At 37.2% G+C, this 24,507-nt stretch overlaps 2 protein-coding genes across 3 annotated transcripts; both read left to right on the top strand.

Moving 5' to 3' along the window:
* Nucleotides 1–6,424: 6,424 nt before the first annotated feature.
* On the top strand, nt 6,425–9,416 carry LOC308405709 (uncharacterized protein). Its single transcript, XM_080896422.1, has 5 exons — nt 6,425–6,582; nt 6,771–6,932; nt 7,377–7,874; nt 7,967–8,027; nt 8,280–9,416. The coding sequence occupies exons 2-5, from the start codon at nt 6,782–6,784 to the stop codon at nt 8,344–8,346; spliced, it is 777 nt and encodes a 258-aa protein (XP_080752548.1). The 5' UTR covers nt 6,425–6,582; nt 6,771–6,781; the 3' UTR covers nt 8,347–9,416.
* A 3,378-nt stretch (nt 9,417–12,794) lies between these two features.
* On the top strand, nt 12,795–15,078 carry LOC308405713 (alpha-lactalbumin-like). Of its 2 annotated transcripts, none has more exons than XM_080896425.1 (5): nt 12,795–12,827; nt 13,115–13,173; nt 13,597–14,061; nt 14,159–14,219; nt 14,755–15,078. In XM_080896425.1, exons 3-5 carry the CDS (start codon nt 13,923–13,925, stop codon nt 14,819–14,821), a joined length of 267 nt encoding a protein of 88 aa, XP_080752551.1. In that variant the 5' UTR covers nt 12,795–12,827; nt 13,115–13,173; nt 13,597–13,922; the 3' UTR covers nt 14,822–15,078. The 2 variants fall into 2 exon arrangements, 1 of the variants encoding a protein (XP_080752551.1); XR_013973386.1 differs by having other exon boundaries at nt 12,806–12,827; nt 13,119–13,173.
* Nucleotides 15,079–24,507: the final 9,429 nt, after the last annotated feature.

Below are 24,507 nucleotides of genomic sequence, written 5' to 3'. Positions count from 1 at the left end.
GATAAAAATGTCTGGGTTTTCCTATAGGCCTACAGAGGACCCATGTGTTTGACGTCATCCCTGAGCTGCTGCTTTGTGAGCGCTTGTTCTGCACTCACAGATGGGACAGACAGCGTGCAGCAACACGCCTAATGATGTTTAAAAGATCCCAAAGCGCAACTGCATCTTTTCAGATGAACTGCAAAAGAAATTTCTATCGTATTGACACAGTGCTGGTAATTTTTCTTATACAGATGAGGCATTATTTCTGTACTATTATTTAATTCCAGAGGCTTTTATGTTATTTTTTTTGCACTTGTTGACTTGTAAAAGCCTATATGACACTTTTTATTTCACAATTCATTAACTTAAACCAAAAGCTTAAATAAATTTTACATGACTGTGTGGTACAATATTTGGCTGTATTCCCAGTATATATATTGTACAACTGCTGACCAACTAATTAACTTTTAACTTTCTCTTACGCTTTGCTCAGGTGACCTCAGTAATTCACATGATGTCTTAATGAGGTTTCCCACATTGGCCCCCGTAAAGATGTTAAATGGACTAGTTCCTTTATAATGCTTTGTAACTCTGCCTAAGCGCTCAAATCTATGTCCACTTTTTTCTATGTTCATTCATTATCTTGCCCAAGGATACTTGGGCAAGATAATAAATGGTGGTCCCTGGTTGCAGACTACAGCAACCAGGGACCACCAACTTTTCAATTAATAGATGATACTAGTAGACACTTGAACTTGGAAAGTAGACACTCTACCTCTAACCAATGTGCAATCACACTGTAATCTCAGATAAAATGCATTGAAATGTAATTCTGGGGGAAGATCCATAACATATACATGTACTTTTCTGTTTTCCCTTGAAGATGACAGATTAAAAACAATCCCTTCCTGGACATTTAAAAAGCACATTTACAACTTCAGGTGACCTCGATAGTTCAGATGATGGTGCGGTGGGGCAATGTCTACATGAGGCTTTTCTGCCTTGCTTGAGCAAGTCCATTCACACATTTATACAGCACAATTTTTTAAGTTGTAGGTTTTTTAAGCACAATCATTGTATCCCGATGCCTTGTAGAGTTTGACCTGACTGCATCATTAAAAGCTCACATGGGCCTATGCCCTGCTCTGTTTTCTGCTGTTTATTTTTGTTCATAAGCATATTGACTTGAGCTTGATTGAGAGTAAGATAGGGATTTTTTTTAGTTATAAACTAGTTACATTTACTTATGCACTGCTTAAAATGACATAAAAAGTAATAATGAAGTTTTTACGTTTAGTTTTCACATATGAGGCACATGGTTTTGCTTCTGAATCCAGCATTTGGGTCCTCTTCTCCTACACCGTGACACATACAACCCAGCAATCTTGGAACGACACCACCACATGTAGGACACTTACAATATTTATATTTAAAAATGTATATTTCCTGACCCATAGTGTCAGGTGTGAATGAAGCGACTTTCAGAGATGACTCTTTGAAATGAATAACGAGAATCAGTTCCTGCCTGGGAGCCTGAGACACTTTTCTTTTTTTTTCTTCCTCTCTCTCTTTTTTTTCCTATTCAAGTCATACATGATTGGTCAACTGCATGATGTGTGATGACGTCTGAGTGTTCGCACCAAACAGTCATTGGCCTGTACCGAGCAGAAGGGAAGGAGGGGAGGTTACAGACACACCACACGCTCATTTCCCTCCCTTGTGCTTCTTTGTACGTGTAAATGAGAGAGAGAGAGAACATCTGATACAAAGAAAACATTCTGGAAACTTGAGAAGATGACTGACGACAGTAAAATTTCAACCCCCTGAGAGAGAATCCTCTCCAAAACAGGGCAGTCAAAGACAGAGAGAATAAACAGGATCAACCGCTTAAAGCTGAGGGACTTGGCTTTTCTTATGTTAGATTTTATTGTGTGATAAGCTGTCCTGTTTCACTCTAGTAAAACAGTTAAAGGTTAATAAATATTAAGTATACATGGATCTTTTTGTCAAATTCAGATGTGTGCTTGTTTTTGTACTTCAAAATTTATTTTTTATGATCATATAAATAGTAAACATCTGATATAATGTATGTTTTGTATACTAGTCACTCATTTTACACATAGTTTTACTTTTAAGTTTTAATTTAATTTTTGGTAATGAATTAATTTAAGAAACAAAAAATCTGAAGAGCCACCTGGGAGCCAAAAGAGCTGAGCTATTAGAACAAGCTGGTAAGTCACTAGTGAAACCCGTCACAAAAAGGTATAGAGTGCTGCAAGAAAAATCGGCCTTGCAATTTTGTTGGTTGCTACCAGATTCCTGCAGTCATGTGATAGTTTGAGTTTATCATGAAGCTGATCATCAAGAGCAGAATAGGTATTAAAAAAGTCCTTCTGAAAGTTTTGATTTAAATAGCTTAATGATGGGGACATTTTAGACTAGAGCTTGTTTTTTGAATCTATGCCAAAGTTTGATGGCAAAGGGAAAGTGGACCTTATCAGCTGCAGCATTTCAGCCACCATAGTGCCAGAGGTGTCATACAGATTATAGTTTGTATTTTCTAGTTTTTACTTTTGTTTTTATTTAGTAAGTTTCAGAAAAAAAAATACAGAAACTAATAATCGTATCTGTTTACCAGTTTTACAAAATCGTTTCAGTTAGTTTACATATTTTAAAGTCTATTTTGATTTTTTAATTTCAATCAACTAAAATGTAATTTCACTTATTTGCATTTAGTTTGAGTTATTAATTTAGTAAACCATACCATTATATATAGCGTTATAGTTTACTATAACTCTGGACAGCATTGATTTGAAGTTTAAAGACATTTCACAACATCAACTGTTAAAGTCCACGATAGCATATGACCTTAAGGACATTTCATGTAAGATTTAAACTTCCAGTTTATCAAATATCAATTTGCCAAGCACAAGCAGATGGATGTTTGTGTACTTTTTGACATTATTTAGCTGTTTGAAATTTGCATTTACAATTAACAGGCCTGTTTGTCCTTGCTTCACTTCAGTAGCTCTAGCTAACTGAGCATGTTTTACTGTTTTTTGGTCTCACTGCTTTAAAAGTACAAATTACTCTCTATATCCTTGTTCCAAGAATTTTGAATTTATTTGACTGCAGTAAAATAAATAAATAATTTTCACTGTATTTGGATTTTATATTGGCATTATTTTTGTTGTTGTTGTTGTTGTTGTTTTTTACAGTCCATGCACTCCTGTTTGTAGATGATCTCACTGTAAGACTATATAAATAATTTTACATTTTGTGCGGAGTGTAGGTTAGCCCCTCTTGTCGTCACACAATGACTAGGCTATTCTTTAAGTGAACACTGAGTAATTTAAACTGGTTCTTCTGAAACTAAAGACCATTGTTATCATCTGCCTTGTGTTCCAGACTACCTGGAAACATGTAATTTACGAACCCAAGAATTTCATTACAGGTAAATGTGGCTACACTGTTTATCTGTACATGACAACAAAACTTGAAACTTGATACTTCAATACGCATAACTTTCTCTAATCAAACAGGCAGATTGTGAGGAGTGCCTCAGACTCAAGTCGCCGCAAGAATGGAACTAAACGGCTGAGAGATCAGTCGCAAGATCACAACAATTTTTTCATTAAGTCCATATCCGCTGAACTGTAATCTAAGAACCACACGGTCCATTACCTGCTAAACATCATGAAAAAAAAAACAACGTTTTCTATATTTGAGTGGCATGCCGAAACTCAATCTACCTATTACTTCTTGTTTGTTCAAAAGCATCACATGAGAAGAGCACCAGTATGGGAATCAGGACCTCACAAATCATTATTCAGAAAAGGAGACTAATAATGTATTTTATTGGCGAGAAATAAACGAAGCAAATGTTCACCATTCAATCCATTAAAATGATTATCATATGAAATAAAAATTGGAATAATGTGAACTGAGCTTTTCAGCTGAGCTTAGGATCCAATGCTAAGACTTACTCTTAACGCATACATGTTGACCTACTAAATGGTAAAGTAAAATAATAGGGACCCCTTCCCCCCACAATGAATGAAATCATTGTTTAAAAACTGAATTTTGTATTTACTTGCAAGTGCCATGTGTATGCCAATATATAAGACTGCAATATATGATATTTGGCAATGACTACTGAGGGGAAAAAAACTGTAGAATTTATGTACTTTAACTGATAATTTTTTTTCAAATGAAATTTAACAAAAACTTCCTGTTAATAAAGTAGAATAAATGAGTAAAAATGGAAGTTTCAAAGGAAAGATGAAATATTTATACTGTAAACAATTTTCAGTAGTATGAGTATTTTTAAATAGGAGGAAAAAGGCTGTCAACCACCTACTATTCCATCTTAAGATATTTCCTCAACCACCCTTAGGACCATCTCCAAAGGGGACGATCCCTTCTAGAGATTTTTACCCTGAACTCTCTGCCAGGTTTTATAACTGCTGAAGCTGTTGATCTTAGTAGTTGTATAGTTTGTTTGCTTCATGTTGTGATTTTTTCTTTTTCCCCCCTTTTTTATTCTTTATGTTTCTTTATTGAATCTTTGTTGCAATGAAGACGAAAGGGAGGAAGTAAAATAATAGAGTTGATATTTTGATTTCTCTACATACATGACAGCTGTGACTGGGAATTTCTTTAAATTTGGCTGCAACAGTCATGCAGACTAGAAGGTATTTTTTTGGCTTTGAGTAATCAGAGTCACTCAAATCTGTTCCACTCTTATGAATATTTCAAGAAGAAGATACATTCTGCAATTCTCAAATACTCAAATACAATGACATTAATCAGGTTAACATCTCATTTATAGTTAAATACTGTAAGCCTATATAAATAATAAAATAACTTTACATTTTGTGTGGAGTGCAGGTAAGTCAGCGAGTAAACATTTTTAAAGACATTTAAGCCCCTCTTGTCATGATACAGTGACTAGGCTATTCTTTAAGTGGACATTGAGTAATTTAAACTGGTTCTTCTGAAACTAAAGATCATTGTTTTGTCTAACTTGTGTTCCAGGGTATCTGGAAATGTGTAATGCCATTCAATGTGCTTAAACAGTGACACAGCAAAAATAATCATGACAAACTATTGAGTTTTACCCTTCTGCCAACTGAGTCAGTGCTGGACAAATATGAGCAAACTTTTCCCCAGACACAGAATAAAATAACTCACATATTTGCTCCTCTCCATATCCAACAGCTGTGATTGGAAATTTCTTACAACATGTCATTTATAGTTACTGATTGGATTTATTTGATTTTTGTGTGCCAGTGTTATTGTGACATCACATTCGTTCCAAGGAAGGTACACATAAGTGCTGGCACTGAATCCAATACAATGAATTTAGTATAACAGGAACTAAAATAGTGAAATATAACTTTCTCTAATCAAACAGGCAGATTGTGCGGTACCTCAGAGTCAGGTTGCCACAAGAATGTAACTAAATGACTGCAAGATCAGTTTCTACTTGCAAGATCACAATAATTTCCTCATTTAGTCCATCTCTGCTACACTGTGATCAAAGAACCACAGGGTCCATTACCTGCTAAACATCATGAAACAGTGTTTTCTATATTTAAGTGGCATGCTGCATATGTTTTCATTGCTATGCCAAAACTCAATTTATCTATTACTTCTTATTTGTTCAAAAGACCACATGAGACGAGAGTGCCAGTATGAGAAGCAGAACCTACAAAGCATTACTCAGAAAAGGAGAGTAATAAAATATTTTATTGGCTATTCAAACCATTAAAATGATTCTCATATGAAATAAAAATTTGAATAATGTGAGCTGATCGTTTTAGCTTAACTTCTTACCAAATGCTAAGACTTACCCTTAACACATACACTTTTTTCCTGCTTGGCCTTGAAGCTGGCAGATTACACATGATCCTGGAGAAAAAATTGTGTTTTAAATGATGCAGATGTGAAGAAATTTGGAATCAATTACATTTTCTTATAACATCTTAGGACAAGTTAAGAATACATTTTATGTAAATGAAAACAAACTTAACAGTAAACTGTTAAAATTAGAACAGTTATGAATACCTTTATTTAATTTTTTTGTTTATCTTTTGCTTCACTTTGCAATTTTATCTCTTTTATTTTTTATCTCTACATACACGACAGCTGTGACTGAAGTCAAATTTCAAACTTCAAATTTGGCTGCAACAGTCACGCAGACAGAGAGATGAATTGGTTTGACTTTGGTGTCCAGTGATCACGATCACTGTGACCTCAGACCTCTTCCACTCTTGTGAATATTCAGCATTTAGAGAAGTCTATTCCTAGTATGGTTACTCCTCGTAGATGCAGTCACATGTTGTTAAAGCCAATGAAAGATCTGAATGTCATGTTCAGGTGATAAGTATTTAATGTCATGAGGGCTTTTGTGTATTGTTTGGACAGCGTTAAAAATTTTCCTTTCCCAAGCAAAACTCCCCAAACAACAAACGCAGCAGTAAAACAGGCTGGCCCACTGGTCCTAGCATCATATATAAACCCACAGGCTCTGTCTGTAAACATACACAGGTGGGGGAAAATTCTCGCAGTGAAAAGGCAAGCTGGTCAACCAAAGTGGTAAGAAAATTTTTATTTAATTTTAAAACGTTTTTTAGTCATTATAATTTGTTTTCGTATTATGTAAAAAAAAAAAAAACTTCAGTTTGTTCCCTCACTTGCTATAGTGTTGTTATTTTTTTAACCATTTTTTGTTGTTGTAGACCTACAAATACAAAGCGGAGGTAATTTTCACTTTTTTCCCTCAGAAACTGCTGACATGAAACTCGAGTTGCTTGTTGTGGTGGCTGTGGCAGTTCTGCTGCCCAGTTTTTCTGAGAGCCGGATCGTTTCCAAATGCGAGCTCAGAGAAAAGCTCGGTGAAATGCTTGATCTGCCCAGGAGACTGAAGGAAAGAACGTTGGCAACAGGTGAGCTCAAATGTGCTTTGGGTACTTAGCAAAGAATCTTCATAACCTTCAGAGTCAAAGTACAAATCACTTTGGTGCTCATGAAAATCAGGATCAAAGCTGTACCTTAGCGGTACAAAATTATTTAAGTTGACTGCTGCTTGATTCTTCTTCTATATTTGAGGAAAACATTAATTGCATTTGATATATCTGATGACATTACTTACTGTTTACTTTAAACATGCAAATACAGAATCAGTAATAAAGCTTTATCTTAGCTGCAAATACTTTGTGAAGTAATATTAGCAACATGCAATTTTTCTATTTAAATGTCTTTATCAACTGCATCAATAATGTAATTGTAAAGTGAAATTTTTCTACAACACAGAGGATAATAACTGAAAAAGTAGCCACCAAAGTAAAACTTTCTTGTCCTTGTTTGTGGACATGAATGGTTTGTTGCAGTTATCTGTGAAGTACAAAGGAGGTCTGATCTGAACACCAAGTTAGTCAAGTCATTTGGCAAGTGCATCCCTACCGCACCAAACCCAGCGGTGGTCACAACCCCCTCCACAAGCGGAGGCAACAATACGATCACTGGAGCAGCCACAGTGACAAACACCAATTCAACAACCATAGACCTGACCAGCACCACTACTGCTACTACTAACACTATAACTACTGTCAACTCCACCATCAGCTCAGGGAACACAACCTTTGTGTCAAACAGCACAAGTGGCGTGAAAAGACGAAGGCGTGATGCTGATTCACACAGTGAGAAGGGGAAAAAGTTTAGTGAAGAGGAGCACAAGGATGACAGTGAAATGGAAGACGAGGATGAAACGAGCAGTGAGGACGATGACGAATCCAAAAACCTTTACGGGCTCTTTCAGCTGTCTGACAGAGAGTTCTGTGATTCGGGATTATGTCCATCCAAAAGTATGTGCCATGCCTCCTGCACAGGTGAGTCCTTGCAAACAAGCAAACACAGATTTACTGTTTAAATGTTGCTTTTTTATTGTGTATATTAAAAATGGTTTCTTTTTTCCTTGCAGCTTTTACTGATGATGACATAACTGATGATATTGCTTGTGTTGTCAAGACTGGTTACTGGAAGTAAGTTTCTGGAAAGCACAACACAAATAGGTCAGATAAATAACCAAAGCTTTGAAAAAATGTCATATTATTGTGTGATACATTAATTTGCTGATTTATTCATAATATCCATATACTGAAAAACAGCTAAAAAATTCAGTAAGGTGTTGGGCCATAATCACGTCTCCAAAGCATTTAGTCTTTAACACTGCTGCAAGGATTGAACACCATTATTGTGTTGCCTAATAACTGCCTTTTGTTTTAATCAAACAGGGAGATCATGAAAAGTGCCTCGAAGCCATGTCGTCGCACCAGGGATTTCTTTGAGGAATGTGACTAAATGGCTGTGAGATCTTGGTTGCTACAATTTCCTAATGAGATCCACCTTCCGTGAGCTGTGATTGAGGAACCGCATGCTCCATTACCAACCAAACAGCATTTTTTGTTTGTTTGTTTGTTTGTTTGGTGGATCATTCAGTAACCGTTGCTTTGTACCTGTATGTTTTAATAGTAATGCCAATAGACCTAATCAGCCCTCAAATTCCTACAAAGTAATGATTACTTTTTCAAAAGTCTAAAACTCAACGCTTTACATCTATTTCTTTTCTTTCAATAAATATTGACTTGCAGCATCTTTGTGTTTGTGTTATTATATATTTATAGTACTTTTAATAGTAATGACAAAACTGCTTCAATCTCATGAAGACTACCTGTTGCTTCACGTTTATTTAACACCACGACATGTGCACCACCATACGAAAAATAACCCTGAAAGCATGAGAGATAAAATTTTGCTCCAACCAGGAGACTTAAAGGTATTTCATTAATCAGAAATAAACCAAGCAATTGGCTACTGTGCAAACCATTAAAATTATTCTCATATGAAATAAAAATGGATTAAACTGAGATATTTATACAGTAAAACCTGAGCTCTAAAAACATACTAAATTGCTATCACTGTACACTAATCCGCACATAACTTCCAGATGAATCACACACCTGTCATTGGAATATTGGTGTACATTTACCTTATGTGTATGCACTAATTTTATCTTACAGGCTTTTGTTATGCAGCTGCAGAGTCTGAAGGTGTGCCCTGTGCAGAAGTGATTGATGAAGATCTGACAGAAGTGGGGAGCGGACAGACAGCATCACGGAAGCTAAAGGGCAGACGAAGTATTGTGTGTGCAATGAACAGGGCAGAGCAGAAATAAACACAACACTGCTCGATAAGATTGTTAAGGTTTGCTGTGTTTTGGTGAATATGTGCCCCAGTGTGGTTGTCAAACCAGGGCCAAATGAAACTTGCTCTTGTTGACTATTCATAAAGCTGTTGTGTTGCATGTGTAGTTCATTGTAAATAATTGTACTTTGTGTGAAGTAGTTTCAATAAAACAGAAAAGAATAGTATATTTGTTTGTTTGTTTTTTATTCTTGATCTGTTCACATGTACTTAGCAAGTACATAAAAATGAAATGCAAACTATTTACATGGCAACACACAGCTGGCATCAATCTTGAACCACAAAATGAAACATTACAGGCTATTTAGAGCAGCACGTTGCACGTGCAAATCAAAAACTGTAACAAGGAAGTTGTTTAGAAAGTTATCAAGTTCAAACCGACTTACCTATGTCTTAACGACAACGTACTCGCAGCGTGGAGGCTTAAAGATGGACAAATCTTGCACCCAGCCATTTGTGAATTGGATGTGGGCCTCCAGGGATGTATAATTCTTAAACTGGTTTGCTGTGTATGCGCTGACTCCACAGACAAGGTATGCAAAGATATCGGGATAGGACAAAGGCGGTAGGTCATCTGGGTTTCCACTCCACTTCCTTATTTCATACGGGTCCACATTACCGATGCATGCAATTTTTTCAAAGTACCGTCTCTTGGCGTCTGGGCGCAATCGGTCGCGATACAGCCCTTTGTCTTTTGCGCTGATTTTGAGCATGGTTCTGGCAGTCCCGATTCCAACACTCTAACACTGTGTGCTTGTTTTGCTTTCTGGCCTACTGGCATGGCGCCGCGATCCCACAATGCACTGCGGCGTGACGTCAACTCCAAAGCCCTATCTTGCTTAAGGATACCTTGGCATGAACACTTCAGCAACCAGGGATTGAACAACAAACCTTTCAGGTGTTTCTTCCTCATAATTTTGGGGAATTAAACCATCAGCATCTTTGTTTAAGTTTTAAAATGTTCACTTTCTTTTAGTGCATTCTTACTTTACTTTCCCTTTGTGTTCTTCTTTTTTTGTGATAATAATGAAAAAGAGAAGGAAGAGTCTCTGTTCCTTCATGATTCCTCTGCATATAAATAATAATAATAATAATGTTGTAATTGAAGATCATTTTCCAGTTAAAATTAGTGAACCATTTAAAACATTGGGGGGGGGAGATATAATTTCTGACAAGCTGGCAAAACTCATCATAAAGAGGAAAATAGTGTATACAGTGCAGCAACAACCGCCCGTGCAATTCTTTTGGTCATTAGATGTTATCATTAAGCTGATCATCAAGAGCTGAAGATATTTGATTTTTCTCATGTCTAGGAAAAGTAAAATAGTCCTTATCATTTATCTATGCGTTGTCTTCCACTTACCAGGGTCGTGGGTGGAGTGAAGCCTATCCCAGCTACCTTAGAACGCCATTATATGAAAACGCCAAAAGCGTCCCCCGATGTCACGGTACTGGGTCCTGTGACCCAGTGTTTTAGTATTACTGTATTTTTTTTGTAATTCGTGTTCTGGTTTGAGTTTTGTTTATCTTATTAAGTGTTCCGATGCCTGGAGTGCTGTGTTAGTCCTTTGTTTTGCAGATCCTTTTGTGTCTTCTCCTCTGTTCTAAGTCTCCCAGCTTCATGTCTACCTGTCATGTTTTATGTCTCTGTGGTACTTGTTAAATTTATGTCATGTCTGTGTCTCTTACTGTTTCCTGTTTATTTTGGAAGTCTTGTTTCCATGTACTTAGTTTTCACTTCCACTATGGCGTCGTTATTTTCATTCCAGTCAGCTGTTTCCTCATGTGTCTCCACTTCCCCTGATCACCTCATATGTGTGTGTATTTAAGCCCTCCGTCTTCCTGTGTTCAGTGTGGTGTCATCTGTGTTCCCCTCCCCATGTCTAGTTTTAGACTTCATAGTGTCCCTTCACATTTTAAAGTATTTTCAGCATGCATAGCTTTCACAGTCTCTCTAGTCTTGTCATAGTTTATTCCAAGTTTTCTTAGCTTGGTCTCAGCCTGTTTGCTTAATTTTTGTATGCTCTCTTATCAGCTCCAAATAAAGGCTAGTTTTTCGTTAAAGTTAATTCCGTCTCCTTGTCAGTGTCCGCACTTGAGTCCTCCACTCATTCTCCATTCGGTCTGCCTCCCGCAGACCGTGACACCTACTTTATAAAAAGTAGCTATGTTTATCCTCACTCACTTTTAGTAGTTCTACTATAGTTAACTAAGACAATGCAATGCTGTTATTCTTGGTCTCACTGTTTCTCTTCTGTCTTGAGTTTTCTCTATCAATCTTTCACGGGAGATATGATTCAGGCAGCTCCTCTACACATATGCCTCACTCCCACTAGAACCTAGTCACTCTAGTCGCCCCTGTTCAGTCATTTGTCATTATGACCGAGTACCAACTCAATGTCCTTGGGGTCACTATAGCAATGTGGCCTAAAGTCCCATGATGTCATTTGTATGCAACACAAGCACAACACAACAATGGAGGATGTTCAGGCGATAGTATATCTGCTGCTTAGTCTATAGCTTTTTGTCAGACTGTGGTATAGAATCTTTTGATGTCAAATTTTTGGTCTGACTCGGCTCATTTGGAATCCTGGCCAAGCAGGTACTAAAAACATACTTGCTACCAAGTACTACCACCTAATGGAAAACCCCCAAATCAAGTTGAACCTAGTAACTAGTGGGAAAAAGGTAATAGTGGTAGTGAACCAGATGAAGTTAAGGTCTGACTAACAGATGTTTCTCCTAATGTGAAGATAATTACAGCCAGACATTTCGGAAGCACAAGTCCTAATGGGGAATGTTTGCACTTTGTGAGAAATTTGTGAGAAGATTTAACAGATATCATCTTATATGCTTAGACTGTTTAGAAACAGTAGGGAGGGGATGGGGGGTGCAAATAAAAGTCATCTTAGTAAAAGGTGCGATCACACCTTTCATCATTGTGACTTCAGATCTGTTCCACTCTGTTCCGAGAAACATTTTGCACCTCCTAAATATATCAAACACAAAAGTTTCAGTGAAGTCTACTCCCTCATCTGTGCTTGTATAATCCTTTTGGGTGCGTTGACTTGACCCATATGGAAAAGAAATATTAATAACTTATATGATTTACTCATTACTTTCATATATTGTTTTAGTAAGTGTCCAAAACATACAACTTTCATTTATATAATTTTTTCAAGGGATCTTATGTCTGTATTCACTCTTGTATGCTTTTCATACAAGTTTCACACAAGACAGATACAAACTTTATAAGATTTATATATATCTTTTCCATATGGGGATGTTCAAGTCAATGAAAGCAGTGAAAGTCAGGTGTTGGATGATTTAATGCTAAATGGGCCAGGTAAAATAATGTAATCCATAAGCAATTGCATAACAATAATCAAAACCACATTTGTGTGTTCTTTCATCATCATTAAAAGATTTCCTGTGTATTAAGGGAAACTCCCCATACAACAAAGGCAGCAGTGAAACAGGCTTGTCCACTGCTAAAAGCCATCACATATAAATGCACCGGCTCTATCTGCAAACATACAGAGACAGCAATTTAGCAGTCGATCAAGTGGCCCAACGTGGTAAGTATTTGCTACATTTATAATCGCAATGTTTTCATCATATTATGTAAAAAAACATTTGTTTCCGTACTTTTTCTGTCAATATTGTTTTTTAACCAGTGATTTCACTTTAGACTATAATCAAATGAATGGGTTCTGCATATAAAGAAAAGGCAACCATTTTTCAGCTCCTCTCTTACAAAAATAGACCTTAGAACAAAGTCTTGCAAAATTCTTTTACTTAATGAAAATGTATTTTATTTAAAAAGACATCACAACAATCGTTTCATTTTCACCTTTTCCGACAGAAAGTACTGATATGAAGCTCACGTTGCTTGTCCGGGAGACAGGGGGAAAGAGGCAACAGGTGAGCTTAAATATGGTGCATGCATAGCAGCATGTAATGTGGAAAACAAAAATGAACACAAAAATGCAAGATTAACACAAAATGAAAGTGTGCTTTTAAGAAATAACTACAAAGAGCTTCATATAAAAGAGAGCAGTCTCTCTCAGGCTCCTTCAGTGTTCATTTCGCTCTTGTGAAGGGATGCTGGAGAACTTAGACCAGTTTGTCTGTTCACTTGTCTGTTCATCTGGCATTCAATGAGATAAAGATTTATGGTCCCAGTGACTGAAAAACAATAGTCCCTAAAGTAAAACCAAAGGCACATACATTTTGAAGGTAGCTCATTTGTCTCTGTCACTGTTGTCTTTTTATGTATTTTGGAGGTTGATGGAAGACGACTCTTATCACCTTTTTAATCTTTTCTTTCTTCCTTGTTTGCTGCAGTTATCTGTGAAGTGGACAAGATGTGTCATCTGAACACAGACTTGGTCAAGTCGTTTGGCAACTGCATCCCTGCAACACCAAAGCCAACAGTCCCCGCCGCAACAGGAGCCAACAAAATGACCAATGGAGCAGTCACACCACCAAACACCAATTCAACATCCACTGACCTGACCAATACCACTATTAACTATTAACTCAACTATCATCGCAATGAACTCCACCTTTGGGTCAAACAGCACAGGTGGTGTAAAAAGACAAAGGCGGCCGCTCACTCAGGTAGACATGAGAAGAACAAGTTTAGTGGGGAGGAGCGTGATGACAGCGAAATGGAAGACGAGGATGAAACAAACAGTGAGGAGGAGGATGAATCCAAAGGCCTTTACGGACTCTTCCAGCTGTCTGACAGGAAGTTCTGTGATTCGGGATTATGCCCATCCAAAAATATGTGCCATGCCTCCTGTAAAGGTGAGTCATTGTTGCAGAAGGAAATTGACATTACTTATTTAAGTGTTGCTTTTAAAAATGATTGCATATTAAAAATTTATTATTTTTTTACTTGCAGCCTTCACTGACGATGACATAACTGATGATATTGCTTGTGTTATCCAGACTGGTTACTGGAGGTAAGTTTCTGGAAAGCACAACACACACAGGTCAGATAAATAACTGAAACTTATATGTGGTGCATTCATTGTAAATGTACTGTAAAACAGTACCATCATTAGTCACCAGCACAGCTTCAGTGCTCTGTTTCATTCCATCCTTAACTTTGCTGTACAGACTGAGCACCATTGTTCCCACAATATTCCTTGATTTGATCCTTTGATGATGGAAGTAGAGAATTCTCTGTGAGATGCTGGTTAGGCTTTATAAAAGGAATCAGGATCCATTTCTGTGTATGAAATTAATCACACTGAAAACTCATGTGTGCAGATTTAGCTCACTGTTTAGAGCATGTAATTCATGTGCAATATGGCCAGTGCAGAGGCCTGGGTTTGAATCTGTCCCAGGATCAATTATTGCATGTCTTTTTCCCAGCTTCATGTCTTTTGTCCATAAAGTGTATTTAAAACAAACAACTTAATTTAAAGAGACTAAAATAGAAAAATACAACAAAATTGTGTTGTCTAATTACTTCCTTTTGTTCTAATCAAACAGGGACATCATGGACAGAGCCTCAGAGTCATGTCGTCACACAGGGAATTTCTTCAAAGGATGTGACTAAACGGCTGTGAGATCACGGTTTCTACTTACAGGATCACGTCAGTTTCTTCACCAGATCCATCTCCACTGAGCTGTGATTGAGGAACTGCATGCTCCATTTTCTACAGTGCAGCAGTGTTTTGTTTGTTTGGTGCACTGATCTTTCAATAACAGCTTGTATCTGCATGTTTTAATGGTAATGTCAAGTGATGTAATCAGCCCTCAGAATCCTATGAAAAAAATGTTTGTTCTTTCAAAAGCGTAAAACTCAGCACTTTACATCTGGTATTTGTCTTTCAATAAATATTGCTTTGCATCATCTCTATGTGAGTGTGTGCTTAAATCCAAAACGCAACAGCTTCAATCTTATAAAGCTTGCCTATTACTCCCTATTTATTCAAAAGCATCACATGACAAACCATGCTTCGTAAAACGTTGTTACAACCAAATGACTAAAAAAAAAAATCTTTTAACAAATGAACCAAGCAATCACTCACTACAAAAACCATTAAAATGATTCTCATATGAAATAAAACTGGAATAATGTGAGGTGAGGTATTTAGAAAGAAAAGCTCTTTGTGAGTATTTTGGACCAAATGGTAAAAATCACATTTAACACATTCTGTTGACGTTGGCAGATTAAAAACCATCCCTTCCCACCTAACCTACATGTACACCTAACCTCAGGTGACCTCAGTGGCTTAAATTATGGATTATGGTGGTGTTAGTCTAAATAAGGTTTAATTTGATGATGATGATGATGATGATGATTATTATTATTATTCACTTTGCTAAGCATGTTTTATAGGCCGATGGATTGTCATCCAAAGAGCATAAAAAATAGTTAAAATAATAGACATTTGTGGATGTCTATTTGTGGATTTGTGGATACTTGAAATGTGCAATTCACTTGTATTTTTATTTTTATTCCTATTTATTCTATTTATCCCCTTTGTATATTTTATTTATATTTGTCTCTGTATTTATATATGTGTGTGTATGTGTGTGTGTGTGTGTGTATATATATATATATATAATATTCTGTAACTCTGTAACTTCTGTCGGTGCTGTGCTTTTTTGGAAATCGAATTTCCCAGAGGAACCCACCCGAGGGATTAATAAAGTTCTATCTTATCTTATCTTATCTCTTATGTGTCTGGAAAACTACTTTTCAAATTATTTGCCACTCTATAAAAAGTAGCTACATTTATCTTTGTTTTCACTCGGTAGCTCTAGCTAAGCGAGGCAAGTTTTCCTGGTACTTTTGGTCTCTTTTTCTGTTCTGTCTTGAGTTGCATGTATCAGTCTCTCACTGCTGATGTGACTGTGAATGCAAGAAGATAATTCTTTTTCAGAAATGTTGGAAGCATAAGCACAAATGGGGAATATTTCAGAAATGCACCTCACAGTTTCTGAGAAGACTGAGCAGATATCAGCTTGTATGCTGACATGGTTTCGAAACAGTGGGGGTGGGAGTGGCACTAAAACTAATATTAACAAAACAGGCTGCTTTAAGGCATGACTCGCCTTTTATAACCTTGTGCCAAATATTTACATTTGATTTGATTGCAATACAATTGACTCCCAGGTGCAGCATAGTGTTGCAGAGGTAAATAGTTGAGTAAACATTTTTAAAAACACTTAAGACCCCGATTTCGTCACACCGTAACAAGGCTATTGTTTAGGTGGAGTGATTGGAGCTGGTTCGTCTGAAACTAAATATCATTGTTATTGTGTCCCTTGTGTTTCAGACTTCCTGGAAGCTTATGCTGTCATTCAGTGTGTTTAGGTAGTGACACAGCAAAAATAACCACGGCAAACTACTTAGACCAACCCCTTCTGCAATCTGTGTTAGACTGGAAAACCTTGGGAAAACTTTGCCCCAGAAAGAGAATAATATACCTGATATGTTTGTTCCTCTGCATAGACAGCAGCTGTAACTGGGAATTTCCCTAAATTCTGAATTAATAGGAGATTCAAGGAGATGTCTCTACAGCTTTCTAATAGACAAATATACTAAAGTGTATCAGGGTTATGTTTCCTGATCTGCCTGTGAATAATCCCTCTGGGTTATGTTATTTGATATTCAAGTCAAGGAAAGGTTTAAACGTCATGCTCCGTCATCATGAGTATTTTGGCATGTGGGCTTTTGTGTATGAAATAAATGCTGATCGGCGTTTCTGCCGCAAGTCCCGTCTCTCTTGCTTATTTATCTCCCACTTTGCGCCAGAAAGAAGAAACTAGCGGAGGTCGCGTTAAACAACAGAAGCACCTTTAAACTTGATCAGCTGTTGTTAGAATGTATTTAATATTAATTTCTAGTGTCAGCTGATGTTTGCTGGAACCACAGCCGTAAAAGCTGCTGGTCATGATATTGGTTTCGATATGTGGTGAGAGGGAAACATGAAGATGAAACCAGGAGATGTCCTTACTGAATCATCAGAGCTGAACAGCTGATGGAGAAACAGGTTTACCTTTTAGGCGACATGAATGAGTTGAAGGGGAGTTATGAACTGTTTCTGAGAGACAAATACAGTGGGGCAAAAAAGTATTTAGTCAGCCACCGATTGTGCAAGTTCCCCCACCTAAAATGATGACAGAGGTCAGTAATTTGCACCAGAGGTACACTTCAACTGTGAGAGACAGAATGTGAAAGAAAAATCCATGAATTCACATGGTAGGATTTGTAAAGAATTTATTCGTAAATCAGGGTGGAAAATAAGTATTTGGTCAATAACAAAAATACAACTCAATACTTTGTAACATAACCTTTGTTGGCAATAACAGAGGTCAAACGTTTACTATAGGTCTTTACCAGGTTTGCACACACAGTAGCGGGTATTTTGGCCCATTCCTCCATGCAGATCTTCTCGAGAGCAGTGATGTTTTGGGGCTGTCGCCGAGCAACACGGACTTTCAACTCCCGCCACAGATTTTCTATGGGGTTGAGGTCTGGAGACTGTATCGTGCACAGATACACTATTTCATTAATAACATATAAAATGAATCTGCAACATTTGATGTCATCTGGGGTTTTGTGTATTGTTTCGTCAACATTAAAACGTTTCCTGCGTTACATGGGAAGCTATTCAAACAACAAAGACACCAGTAAAACACGGTGGCCCAGCAGCCAAAGGCATCCTGTATAAACTGACTGGCTCAGTCTGCAAACATACTCAGATAACAATCAGTCAGGTGAACCAGTGTGGCAAGGAACATTCTCTTCTGACGCCATGTAATCAGACTCAGCGCATCCCTGTAGTTACAAGGCATTTCTTTTCTTTTTTTTGTTATAAAGAAGTGCCAAATCACTGTAATGTAAAAAAAGGACTAATACAGCTCCTATCTTATTTATTTATTTGCTCCTAAGAAGGAGGTGCAGATCCCATAAAATGATAAAACTAACAGAAAAAGACTCAGAAGAGCTCCATGTAAAACAACTCACACTGGCGATCACCTTTTTAGATCTTTTTTTAAAAAAAAAATTCTGTTCTTGTTAGCTCTTTGTGTGCATAACATGTTTCCTATAGTTTTCTGTGAAATGGACTGGATGTCTCATCTGAACACCACCTAAGTCAAGTTTCATCCTTACCACACCCAAGCCAACAGTAATCCCAGCCCCCTCCACAACAGTACAATGTCCTCTGAAGCAGACAAACCAATAAACACCAATTTAACAACCATCCACTGACCTGAATAATACTACGACTATTGACTTTACTACTACTTCTTCTACTAATAATTCTAGCATCATCCACTGAGCACAAGTCTTTTGTCAAACAGCTCAAGTGGTGTTAAAAAAAAAAAAAAAAAAAAACAAAACACTAAGATAGGAGGCTGATCCAAGCACTCAAGAAGAGAAGTTTAATGAGGAGGAAATGAATCAAGATCACATCTGTTAGAAAGGAGGGAGCTTAACTCTAGACATGACAGTGAATGAAGAAAGTAAAATAATGCTATAACATAAATGAGGACGCAAGACGCAGTAAGGGGGAAACTACAGTGGCCCTAAGAGGCCAAACGGACTGCAACTTAAGAAAACACCAGCAATAAGAAAAATGCTGCAAAAGCACACATAATACAACGGAAATAGGAAAAACGAAAACAGAAATAGGAAAAAGCCTTTTACTTTACCGTAACCCTTTGATGATGGAGTTAGGCTTCAGGATCCTGTGTATGAAATTAAATCACGCTGAAGCCTCCACCTTAGATATAAGTACCAGTTTAGCTCACTGGTTAAAGCAGGTGATCCATATGACATAAGGTTAATGTAGAGGCCTGGATTTGAATTGCTGCAATGCATGACTTTCTCTCAGCTTGTCCTTACCTCCTGTCATCTAAAGCTGTGTGTCTGGTAGAAATTAGGAACTAAATGGAAAAAATGGAAGATAGAAACAAAATTTAAAATCTCACAGTAAAACATGAACAGGGCAGGTGCAAAACTGGAAACATGAAAAAGAAAACAGCGGAGCATGCAGCTATGAGGGAGGCTGTGACAAAGGAAGACTTCAAAAATAGGTGTGTTCCAATAGTCCATTTTGCTTGGAAGCCATAATAAGAGCTGTTCCAAATCTCTAAATTCATTAAGAAATGTTCGTCGTTGCTTGGAAAGATTGCTTCCTTTAACATATACACTTTACCATCCTTTTGAAAAGACAATAGAAAATGCTGTCCCATAACTCACCGCGACAGAACATACCATTCATGAAAACAATCAACATAATAAACAAAGTGTCACAGATCATGTAAATGTAAATATCAATAAACTGTCTTTTCCATGTCATAACCTGCTGATATATTTTGACTTTTTAAACAAACTGTTAAACGCACCTCTGAACTCTAAATGCCACATTGATGGAATAAAAACTACTTCTTGTTAAGTTGTTGCTGCATGAAGAACATAGATTTATTCAAATTTTATTTGTCACATACACAATCATACATAGTACGACATGCAGTGAAGTGCTTGTTGCTGTGCAATGCCCGACCATAAAAAACTAAACATAGACATAAAAGTAAATATAAACCTAAACTAGCAAGAATTACTGTTTGTGCACTGCTGTGAAAAATTAGTTTAGTTCTGTTAATTTCTGCTGTTTTTCAAGAAAATCTGATTGTTATTAAATAATACATTGGGAACGCCTCTAAATACTCAGTGTGAGGACTCAAACTTTATAAAACAAAATAAGTTATCTATTACTTTTTTATCATAAAACATCACAAGATTAGCGCCAGTATAGGAAACAAGCCACAAACATGGCTCAGAAATTGTTGTTACAACCAGTGTGTCACGGTATATTTAAGTCCTCTGTCTTCCTTTGTTCATTGTCAGGTCATCTGTTTATCCCACATCATAGTTCCTCAACTCTCTGTGAATGGTACTCATAGTCATTCGAGAATCTGTGTCTTTGATTAGCAGTCGTTGATCAATGGTCATAAGAATTTGCATACTAACAATCATGGAACTAACCCCCCAGCCCATTGTTCATTCAGTGGTGCTAGTTTCCTTTACTGTGCAAATGTACTGTTTACAAGATTGGGGAAACCTGCAGTCAACTGAGACTGAAGAAGTCAGGTCGATGAGTGACGAAATGTTTCTCCCACTGAAAACGCTACGTCTAGATGTAGGTAAGATGTATGAATAATTAAATTCAAATTCAAATTTTATTTGTCACACACACACAACCATACACAGTATGACATGGGGGTGAAATGCTTGTAGCTGTACAATGCCCGACCATTAAATGACAGAAAAAAAAGTTTTACAGTATTTACAATTTACAGGTTACTACAAAATTTACAAATGAACTTAGGAATTTACAGTAAAAAATGTGCAAATAGCAGAAAGAGATTATAAAGATTATAAATTATAGGAATTATAGGATTATAGGAAATGTGTGGTGGTTAGTCTGGTGATGTGATGTGTGTGAGAGTCCAGTCCTACACTTGGTTCAGGGCCCGAATAGCCTGGGGGAAGAAGCTCCTCCTCATTCTCTCTGTTTTGGCCTTAAGGGAGCGGAAGCGCTTCCCAGACCTCAACAGTGAGAAGAGTCCATTGTTGGGATGGGAGAGGTCCATCATAATCTTCCTAGCTTTGGACTTGCACTGCTTGGTGTAGATGGACAGTAGGTCAGGGAGCGCTGATTGAATGATGCGTTCGGCTGAGCGCACCACTCTTTGCAGATCTCGTCTGTCCTGCTTGGTGCTGTTCCCAAACCAGGTGCAAATGTTTGCTGTCAGGACGCTCTCGATGGTGCAGGAGTAGAAGTTCTTGAGCACCTTCAGTGGCACGCATCAAGACATTATTTTATTAATATTTTTTAAATGATAGCATCTGTTTATAAGATCGGGGAAACCTGCAGTCAGCTGGTTGACCTCTGATGACCTCTAGAAATTTTCTTGAATATCTTTAAAATGATAGCAGCACAAATGAAATTTATTGCAGCACAAACCAGCACAAACGTAGCACAAACATTTTATGCCACTTTTGTTGGATTTAAAGAAGGTGGGGGGGTGGCAACTTTACTCACATCTTATATTGGGAGTAATGGACAATCTGGTTATCAAAGGCAAGCACAAGAGACTGTTCCAGCTGTTATCTTTTGCGGCCAGGAAGAATATCCTGCTCCTCTGGGGCAGGCCAGCAATCCCAACTAAGAAATCCTGGCATAACATTGTTATGGACTGTATTCCCAATGAATATACAACTTGTATGCTCAACTCCACTTTGGACTCTTTCCACAGAACCTGGGACCCACATCTGAAATACGCTGGACCTGTACTGTCATCCTCGTTGTTGCGGGGCTTTCCCAAAATGAATTAATTTGTATTAATAACAGACAAGTAAAGGCTCTGAGTCCCATGGTAGTCAGGGGAGCAGGTGGAACAGACAGAAGGGAAGCTGAAAAAAAGTGAAGTGTACATGGGGATGAGTATGTATGGAGAAGATCAGATAAATATGGAGGAGCGAGATTATGAAGCGCTTTGAAAGTAGGAAGCAGGATCTTGAAATTGACACTGAGGTTTAATGGAAGCCAATGGAGCTGTTTAAGAACAGGTGTTATATGTTCATTAGTAATTCTCATTCATTTTATACACCTATATTGTTTTTACACATACGTCACTACTAAAGATATTTTGCTGTCGTGTTGATGGACTTTTGACTTGAATCTGACTACTCATCAAAACAGTTTGGACTTCTGTCAGTCACAACTTTAGATCGCTCACTTTCCTGACTACTGTTGATTACTGTTTTCAAGTTTTGTTCAAATATGTATACAATAGCAGATCAACCAACACACTGTCTAACAAAAATACATAACTGATGATCCCTAGATGATTTCTGATTTAAGACAACTCTTTGCACAGTAATACCTAGCAATATAGTACAAGGAAATTGGAAAACCATTCTCCGTAACCCCTGGTGATCGTTGTATGGGAAAATCCCAGTAAATCAACAGTCTCTGAAATCAACCCTCCTGAGATCAACAACCACGCCAAATTTAATAATCTTTTTTTCAGGTTCTCAGGTACATGTATAAATTCTCTGAGTTGCTGCTGATGAGAAAGACTGATTAGGTATTTAGATTACTGTGATAAGCAGTGGAACAGGCATACTTAATAAAATAGCTGTTGAATGTATGTATTGTGACTTCCCACTGGATGTCAGCTGGACATGCAGATCATGTATATATTGGGTATGGCAGTCCATGACCAGTTCTGGACATCTAATTAATGTCCAAACTAGGTCCACAATTTGGGCGTCCAACCATGACCCAACTTGGACATCAATATGGCGTTCACAGTTTGAACTTTGGTCTGGGTAATTTTTTAGACGTCTATGACATGTGCAGGAAATGTACAGATTAATAAGATATTATTCACAAATATCAACATGATGAAATGACTGACTGAATAATAATGTTTTGACAAATGTGAAGAAGACTTTGATTATTGTGTCTTTTGTTTTCAAAAACGCTCCGATTTTTTTGAGAACTCCATTAAAAGTGGTGAGAATGACCTTTCTGCTGTGACATTTCCACCAGGTCAGTTGAGAAAAACTGAAATTACATGTTATTACACTATCTGTATTTAGACAAATTAACGATATTTATATTTGATGAATCCAAAAGTAGATTTTAGTATCCTGAACAAAACATTTTGGATGTTGGCAAAAAAGTTTCAAACTATGGGCATGGCTGTGCAGTAAGCTGCAGTACCAGCAGAGGGAGAGATTTTATTTCAATCAATATTATATTTCAAGTCAAGCAGCCTTCCTTTTTTAAGTTTTATCATTATGTTGGTACAACAGCTGTTGCTGGGAATTTCTTCAAATTTGGCTTTAACGGTCAATTTGATGTCCAGTGGGCAGTGTCACTGTGATCTGTTCCATTCTTTCTCAAGAAAGAATTACAGTCTACGTGAAGCAAATGCACAAATATATTGACATTCAGCAGGTTCACATTGCCTTTACAGTGAAACCACAAAATTCAGAGAAGCCTTCTCGCTGGCATGCCCCTGAATGATCCTCTTGGGTGCTGTCATTTGATAGTCAGGTAAATGAAAGCTTTGAATGTCATGTTCTGGTACTGGGTATTTAGTGTCATGTGTGCATTTATGTATTGTTCATCAACATTAAAAATTTTCCTTTCTCAAGCAAAACTTCCCAGACAACAAAGACAGCAGTAAAACAGGCTGGCCCAATGGTAAAAGGCATCATATATAAACTCACAGGTTCTGTCTGCAAACATACACAGGGGGACATTTCTCTCAGTCAACAGTCAATCAGGTTGATCAACGTGGTAAGGAAGAATTCTCTTCATTATTTTAATTGTTATCACTTTGTTTTGTTGTATTATGTAAAAAGGATCAATTTTATTTACTGACAACTGGTTTTCTTTTTTTCTTAAATTGGCATCTTCATTGTAGGGTTGTTGAAAATTATTTGGGCAAAAAGCATAATTGAAAATGAGAAGTTTTTAATGAATTTCAAAAGTTCTGCAGTTCATCTGGGGAATTTTAGCATTAATTATTAGCGATGTTGACTCTTGGTAGTGGAGAGTTTTGAAGAACATATGATAATTAAAACAAACAATGATTCCTCCACAGAAAGTGCTGACATGAAGCTTGGGTTGCTTGTCGTGGTGGCTGTGGCAGTTGTGCTGCCCAGCTTTTCTGAGAGCAGGATTGTCTCCAAATGTGAGCTCAAAGACAAGCTCGGGAAAATGATCAATCTGCCCAGAAACTCAAAGGAAAAAATCTTGGCAATAGGTGAGCTTAAATGCATTTGTTGTGTTCAACTTTTATGACCTCCAAACGCACATCCCTTGGGCACTGATTAAAATCAGTGGTAAAGCTGAAATGTCCAAAAGTATAATTCTGATGTATTGAAGTTCACTGCTATTTTATGATTCTTCTCTACCAGAGGAAAATACTAACCCCCTTTTAGATATCTTTAGATAAAATAAAAATAGATAGACTATGTCAAAGAATGTCTACTTTAAAGAATTGTCTAAAAAACTCCCCCAAAAAACTCCTTGTAAAACATCAACTTAGGGGTATTTTTTTGTCTCCTTTAGTTTACACTTGGCTTCTGTGAAGTAGCACTGCAACACCTGGACTAATTTCTCTATTCATTTGCTGATAAAACTGATGTACAATGTGCTATTTTTGATTGTATTACAGTAGCCACTAAAATAAAACTAAAAG

Source organism: Rhamphochromis sp. 'chilingali', assembly GCF_963969265.1.
Source record: "Rhamphochromis sp. 'chilingali' genome assembly, chromosome: 11".
NCBI classification, from domain to species: domain Eukaryota; kingdom Metazoa; phylum Chordata; class Actinopteri; order Cichliformes; family Cichlidae; genus Rhamphochromis; species Rhamphochromis sp. 'chilingali'.
This window is presented reverse-complemented; position numbering and strand designations above follow the sequence as displayed.

What these genes read in the sequence shown, in the direction of transcription:
- LOC308405709 (XM_080896422.1), top strand. Translation starts at nt 6,782, where the DNA reads ATGAAACTCGAGTTGCTTGTTGTGGTGGCTGTGGCAGTTCTGCTGCCC. An exon ending in GGAAAGAACGTTGGCAACAG is followed by an intron (nt 6,933 to 7,376) that starts GTGAGCTCAAAT and finishes GGTTTGTTGCAG; the next exon opens with TTATCTGTGAAGTACAAAGG. An exon ending in GTCAAGACTGGTTACTGGAA is followed by an intron (nt 8,028 to 8,279) that starts GTAAGTTTCTGG and finishes TTAATCAAACAG; the next exon opens with GGAGATCATGAAAAGTGCCT.
- LOC308405713 (XM_080896425.1), top strand. Translation starts at nt 13,923, where the DNA reads ATGGAAGACGAGGATGAAACAAACAGTGAGGAGGAGGATGAATCCAAA. An exon ending in GTGCCATGCCTCCTGTAAAG is followed by an intron (nt 14,062 to 14,158) that starts GTGAGTCATTGT and finishes TTTTACTTGCAG; the next exon opens with CCTTCACTGACGATGACATA. An exon ending in ATCCAGACTGGTTACTGGAG is followed by an intron (nt 14,220 to 14,754) that starts GTAAGTTTCTGG and finishes CTAATCAAACAG; the next exon opens with GGACATCATGGACAGAGCCT.